This window comes from Cebus imitator, unplaced genomic scaffold, assembly GCF_001604975.1.
Source record: "Cebus imitator isolate Cc_AM_T3 unplaced genomic scaffold, Cebus_imitator-1.0 Scaffold306, whole genome shotgun sequence".
Lineage (NCBI taxonomy): Eukaryota > Metazoa > Chordata > Mammalia > Primates > Cebidae > Cebus > Cebus imitator.
The window spans coordinates 2,529,010-2,535,971 of NW_016107621.1; the positions used below are offsets into that span (position 1 = coordinate 2,529,010).

At 51.7% G+C, this 6,962-nt stretch overlaps 1 protein-coding gene across 5 annotated transcripts in view; it reads right to left on the bottom strand.

The window, feature by feature from the left end:
* SUPT5H (SPT5 homolog, DSIF elongation factor subunit) overlaps positions 1–6,962 on the bottom strand; it is a 32,140-nt gene that overhangs the window by 19,904 nt on the left and 5,274 nt on the right. For 3 of the 5 annotated variants that reach the window (XM_017503025.2, XM_017503026.2, XM_017503027.2), the window contains exons 3-10: positions 5,033–5,198; positions 3,099–3,164; positions 2,532–2,543; positions 1,950–2,019; positions 1,778–1,846; positions 1,614–1,679; positions 1,276–1,306; positions 906–974 (exon numbers count right to left, since the gene is read on the bottom strand). In XM_017503025.2, coding sequence (XP_017358514.1) covers positions 906–974; positions 1,276–1,306; positions 1,614–1,679; positions 1,778–1,846; positions 1,950–2,019; positions 2,532–2,543; positions 3,099–3,164; positions 5,033–5,198 — 549 coding nt within the window. The remainder of the gene's footprint in view (positions 1–905; positions 975–1,275; positions 1,307–1,613; positions 1,680–1,777; positions 1,847–1,949; positions 2,020–2,531; positions 2,544–3,098; positions 3,165–5,032; positions 5,199–6,962) is intronic. The other 2 variants (XM_017503028.2, XM_037729482.1) reach the window with 1 other exon arrangement.

Below are 6,962 nucleotides of genomic sequence, written 5' to 3' on the forward strand. Positions count from 1 at the left end.
GGAGTTTCACTTTGTCATCCAGGCTGGAGTGCAGTGGCGCAATCTCGGCTCACTGCAACCTCTGCCTCCTTCGAGCAATTCTCCTGCCTCAGCCTCCTGAGTAGCTGGGACTATAGGTGTGCACTGCCACACCCAGCTAACTTTTGTATTTTTAGTAAAGACGGGATTTCACCGTATTGTCCAGGCTGGTCTCCCAACTCCTGACCTCAAGTGACCCACCCGCCTCAGCCTCCCAGAGAGCTAGGATAACTGGAGTAAGCCACCGCGTCAGCCAAAAGCCATGTATGATGCTGAGAGGCAAGCAAGGGGCCCAGAGAGGGGAAGTAGGTGCATCACAGTCACACAGCTAAGTAGCAAGGGCAGGACTCAAACTGTCAATCTAAAGAAAGACCTGGGCCGGGGGTGGTGGCTCACACCTGTAATCTCAGCACTTTGGGAGGCCAAGGCGGGTGGATCATCTGAGGTCAGGAGTTCAAGACCAGCCTGGCCAGTTGGTTAAACCCTGTCTTAAATAATAAAAAAATAAAAAACAAAGACTTGGGCCTTGGATGCAACATTTGCTTCCTGGCATGTGGTGAAGAGGGTGACCCCGGACTAACAGGGCTGGTTAACAGGCAAACCCACTCTAACGAAGAAAAGGTAGAGGAAGCTAGCTGGCTGACTTCCAGAGGGCCAGAGAGGTGGTAGGACACTGCCAGAAATGCAGAGAACAAAGAAAACATATCTGTCAGGGCCCAGAGGAGCCCTCTTCCATCCAGGCAGTGGTCTTGTTCTAGCTGAAGCAGCTCACTCAGCAGGCAGCTCTGCTCAGCACAGGGGCACCTGGTGCTCTTGAAGTTGACAACGTCCTTCCCTCTGGGTGTTGCCCATGTCTCCCCACCAAGCCGCCTGCCTACCCAACTTACCGTGTCTGTGAACTGGTAGGCAATGAACTTGCGCATCAAGGAAATGGCTGTGGCCCGTTCCTCCCCGATCTGGAAGATGAGAGGCAGATTTCAGAGAGATGACAGAATGGAGGAAAGGACACAGGAAGGGGGCAGGTGAGAGCAGCAAGAAAGATAAAGTAGGACCAGGAAAGGAGAGAGAAAGGATGGACAGCCAGGAAGATGGAGGTGGGAGACAGCCAGTCAGTAACAAGAAGCAGCAGATGGAAACAGAAGGACCAAGTGACTGGCAGGTCACAGAGACCCAGGACAGACAAATGGACAGTTCTCCCCCACAAACCAGCTCCCTTATTCTCCCACCTCCTCCAAGCCCCAAGATCAGAGCACATACCTTACATTTGACAGTCCACAGATTGGGATCCCTGGGCAGCAGAGGAAAAGGAAGCCCTTCAGTGAAGCTGAATCTTCAGCAACAAACAGATGAACCCCCAGGGCCACCCCTTCCTCTGTCTCCATACCCAGGATCGCCATACTCGCTGGCTTCCCCACATTTCTACCCATGAGCAGGAGGAAAGACAAAGTGCCACCTTGCCCTCCCTACCCCCGCCATCCACCACACTGTCTGTGTGACTCTGCCCTGACTTACTTCAGGGAGCCACCTGTTTGGGCACCATCAGCTCATACAAGATTCGCACCCCAGCACCACTCCCACCATCCCAACCCCCTTACTTGACTCCTGGGAGCAGCTGCTGCTGGGTGATGTCATCTGAGAGCTCATCAGATCCTCCATACACCCTGAAGGGAGGACGGCATTCAGGAAGGAAGGGGTGAAGCTCAGACCCCCTCCCCTTCCCACTGCTCCCCGCCTCCACCTGCCCCTGCCATGCCCTTACGTCTCTCCCACAGATGACTTGGCATATTTCTTCATGTAATACTCGCCCAGTTCTTCTTCTCGCTGGTCCCTGGGGGAAGTAAACAGGAATTGAAAGTTGAGGAGAGTGGGTGGGCTGTCCGCCCCCAAATCTCCCACAGGGCCAATCCCACCATGTGTCCTTCCTTGCCCACCTCCAGAGGTTTTGTAGGCGGCGAGCCCCAGAACGATCTTCATCCAGGACAACATTATCGATATTGGAGGCTAAAAAAAAATTGACAGAGGGAGTCAGCAATGGCAGTGGAGGGCAGGGGCCTGGAGAAAGTAGGGGCGTGCAGCTAAGAGGGCCAGGGTTTGGCCCTGGGGCAGGAAGATGACATCTCACAGAGAACATCCCAACCCCTCATCCCCTACTCTGTCCTACTCAGCATCCTGCTTCTTGTCAAAAACACTGGGAATGGGGCCCAGCAGTTGGGGGGCTTCCAGCTGTTCCCATCTCACAGTCACTGTCCAGGTGCACCCTGGACTCCACCCCACCCCACCCATCGCTACCACCCACAAATGCTCAGTCCCAGACAGACACATCCATGCTTTCCCAGGCCAACAACTGGGGCAGACCTGGCCCCAGAACTCCCTGACTCTGGACCCTACGTGGGTCAGAGCCCCCAGGGCCAGACCGGGACTGGTGGGCAGGAGGTGAGGGCAGGTGCTGCAGGAAGGAGGAAATGTCAGGATATGGGAGGAAGGTTGGGGAATCACACTTTTCAGATTCTTACCTTCAATCTCTTCTACTTGGAGGAAGAGGAGGTGGTGGTGGTGGTGGTGGTTGTGGTGGTGGTGGTGGTGGTGGTGGGCGAGGGCAGACAAAGTATGAGCCAAATTATAGCAGCAAAATCAACCAATGGGTTGCGGGAGGGGAAGGGAGGGACACAGAAAGGTTGAAAATCAAAAGTAAAGGCCAGGCACCAGGTGGTTGGGGAGAAGCCGAAATGTATGAGGCGCACAGAACGGAAAATAACGGGGAAAGGGGGGCACTGGCCCAGGAAGTGGGGGGTATCTTGGGACAGAGCTCACCCACCCTACAACCCCAGAAGGGATTCACTGGGCCCTGGGATCCCAGAGTCCTCTCCCCACAGCATCCCCATCCCACAGCCCCACCCCCCACTCATGGGCCTAAAAGGAAAAAGCGGGGAGCTGGTCTCTCTGGGAAGGACAGAAAGAAGCGAGGTGAGGACGGTGGGGATTGGGGTGTACAGGGGATGGGGGGTGGGGGGAATGGGCTCTGAAGACCCTCTCGACCACCCCCTTTCCAGTAGTCTTGTGGAGGCAGGGCCCACACACACCTTTCTCTAGGATGTCCTCTGCTCCATCCTCCCACTGGTCCTCGTCCTCATACTCATCATCAACATCTGAAACGGAAAGGCCAAGCAGTAAGGGGCAAAGGTGACCTGGTAACAGATACCAGGACACGAAGCATCTCCTCTGGGAGACAGGTACTACAAATCCCCACTGCACAGGGCAGGACACTAAGGCTCCGACAGGGAGGCACTCATCCGAGGTCATACCACAGAGCTGGTGTGTGCAGCAGGGTCGGGGGCACCTGCAGCTCCACCTAGCTCTGTAAATTATCCCCTCTCCTTACTCCACCCCCAAATCCCTTAAGAAAACTAAGATCAAAGTAAGCAAGAAGAAAAGTTCCCTTCCAGCTATCAAAACATGATCACTAGACAGTTTTTAAAAAGATGGTTTGTGGTCAGTTCATTTTATGATTTTCATACATTTATGACAGCCAACACTGAGAGCATACTATGCACCCTGCCCTGTTCTGAGTACCTAACAGAGATTCCTCATTCATCTGCCTGGCAACCCCAAGGGAGGCACTACTGCTGTATCTACTTTACAGCAAAGACTCTGAGACCCAGAGAGGTTAAGTAACTTGCCCAGAGACTCAGCTGGGATCTGAGAGGCAGTGTGGCTCCATGGTCCATGTACTTAACCTCTTCACTATGCTGCATGTACTGTTTTGTATGTATCAAACATTACAGTAAAACGTAATATGTGCACATAACAAAAGACTCCAATGTCTATAGAGAACGTAAGCATTAAAAAAGTTTAAAAATTTTAAAAAAAAGAGAATGGCCGGGCGCGGTGGCTCACGCCTGTAATCCCAGCACTTTGGGAGGCCGAGGCGGGTGGATCACGAGGTCAAGAGATCGAGACCATCCTGGTCAACATGGTGAAACTCCGTCTCTACTAAAAATACAAAAAATTAGCTGGGCATGGTGGCGTGTGCCTGTAATCCCAGCTACTCAGGAGGCTGAGGCAGGAGAATTGCCTGAACCCAGGAGGCGGAGGTTGTGGTGAGCCGAGATCACACCATTGCACGCCAGCCTGGGTAACAAGAGCGAAACTCTGTCTCAAAAAAAAAAAAAAAAAAGAGAATGTAAGCATCAATTAAAGACTCCAACGTCTATAGAGAACGTAAGCATCAATTAAGTCTCCCTCCCTTTTCTAACCCCCAGTATTTCAGTCACCTTTCCCAAAGGCAATTCCATGACTAGTTTCTTGCCTAGAGATGATCTGTGTACATATATGAAATGCATGTAAGGCTGCACGTGGTGGCTTATGCCTGTAATCTCAGCACTACAGGACGCTGAAGTGGGAAGATCGCTTGAGCCAAGAGTTTGAAACCAGCCTGGGCAACATAGTGAGACTTCCTCTCTACAAAAAAATTTTAAATTAGTCTAGTAGGGTCTGGTGGTGCACACCTGTGGTCCCAGCTACTCAGGAAGCTGAGGTTGGAGGATCACTTGAACCTGGGAGGTAGAGGCTGCAGTGAGCCATGATCATGCCACTGCACTCCAGCCTGGGAAACAGAGTGAGATCCTGTCTTAAAAAAGAAAAGGGCTGGGTGCAGTGGCTCATGCCTGTAATCCCAGCACTTTGGGAGGCTGAGGCAAGCAGATCACCTGAGGTCAGTAGTTCGAGACCAGCCTGGCAAACATGGTAAAACGCTGTCTTTACTAAAAATACAAAAATTAGCTAGGTGCAGTGGTGCGCACCTATAATCCCAGCTACTCAGGAGGCAGAGGCAGGAGAACCGCTTGAACCTGGGAGGCAGAGGTTGCAGTGAGCAGAGATCGCACCACTGTACTCCAGCCTGGGCAACAGAGCTAGACTCTGTCTCAAAAAAAAAGTAAGAAAAAAATAAATGGAACTAAAAGTGGAAGCTCCGCCCTCAGCCTCTGGTCTGCACTTGCCCAGCACTGTGACATACCAGCCTCATCCAGAATGAAGCCTCCATGACGGGGTTTCTTGGGGGGCCGGTCATCATCTTCCTCCTCCTCTTCCTCATCGTATTCCTCCTCCTCTTCCTCCTCCTCTTCTTCCTCAGGCTCTTCTTCCTTTTCACTGCCTGCTGCACTGCGCCGCTCTTCCTCTACCTACAGGGGTCAGGCAGGGTTGCAGCACCAGAATTCTGCTATCCCAAAATTTAAATACCACGTTCCCCGCCCCAAATCTGACCTCAGATCGGCCTGGCCAATCACAGTTCACCTGGCTCTGCATCCACCCCTTTCATTCTACCCTGGCCTCTCTGGTTACCATCCTATCTAAGCGACGGCACTGCCATCTCCCCAGCCGCCCAATCAACCCTGGGAGTTGGCCTGGGCTTCTCCCTGCACTAGACCTCTTGCTCACCTTTCACCAAGTCTTATTTAAAATTTTTATTTATTTATTTTCTTTATTTTTCATAAGAACTCACTATCATGAAATCCACTGGGTCTTTTAAGTATAATAGCTCAATGAAACTTGGTCCTTGGGCCTCATCTCTTTCCTTTTTTTTTTTTTTTTTCAGAAGTCCTACTTTGTCGCCCAGGCTAGAGTGCCATGGCACAATCTCAGCTCACTGAACTTCTACCTCTTGGGTTCAAGCAATTCTCCTGCCTCAGCCTCTTGATTAGCTGGGTTTACAGACGTGCGCCACCACACCTGGCTAATTTTTGTATTATTTTAGTGGAGACGGGGTTTCACCATGTTGACCAGGCTGGTCTCGAACTCCTGATCCCATGTAATCCGCCCGCCTTGGTCTCTCAAAGTGCTGGGATTACAGGTGTGAGGCACAGTACCCAGCCCATCTCTTTCCATTCTACGAATCCCCAAGGCCATCTCGTTCTTTCCCTTGGCAGTGGTGGACATCTCTGTGACAGTGACTCCCATCTCTGTTTCTAGTCCACAATGCTCACCAAGATCACTGGCCACCCCTGTTGCTAATTCTGTCGCCATTCTGTATTCCCAATCATCCCAGCAGCACCTGGCACCCCAACCACGCCTTCCCTGTAGAAACGCTCCTCACTTGGCTTCTGCCGTATCATGCTCTCCTGGTTTTTCTCAGCACTCCTCTTCAAGCTCCTCTTACTCTGTTCACCCCTTCAAGGCTGACATCAATTACCAGGACTCAGCGCACGCCACTTTGCTTCTCCCTCCATGCACTCTCTCCCTAGCCATTTTACCTACCATGACTTCAGTTCCTGTCTCTGAAGGTGACACTCTCATCTGTCTCTAGACCCCCACTTTTTTCCAGAACTCAAGACCACCATGCACCAGCAGCATCCTAGATGCCTCCCCATGATGTCCTCTGAGCCCCTTCATACCCACTGTGTCCCAAACTGACCTCAGTGTCTTCCCCTAGACCTGTGCTGGCCTCCTCCAATTACCAACAGGCACCAAATTCTCGTCCTTTCTGCCTGTGAACATCATTTCTGCAAGCCATGCTTTCCCCCAGCCCCATACATCAGAGCCTAGGCCACGATACTACCCTCTCATACCTGGATCCTTACCCCAGCCTCCTCCCTACTCCCCTGGCCTCTAATCTCTCTTTCTATACCAGCAATAACATTAATGGATTCACACCAAACTTCAATCTTTAACTCACTGACCTCACAACTTCCATGTCATTACTACAATCCATTTACCTAATACAGGTTGAGCATTCCTAATCCAAAAGTCTGAAATCTGGCTAGGCACAGTGGCTCACTTGTGTAATCACAACGCTATGGGAGTCTGAGGCAGGAGGATCACCTGAGGTCAGGAGTTCAAGAGCAGCCTAGCCAACATGGTGAAACCCCGTCTATACTAAAAATACAAAAGCTACCTCAGCATGGTGGTGGGCACCTGTAATCCCAGCTACCCGGGAGGCTGAGGCAAGA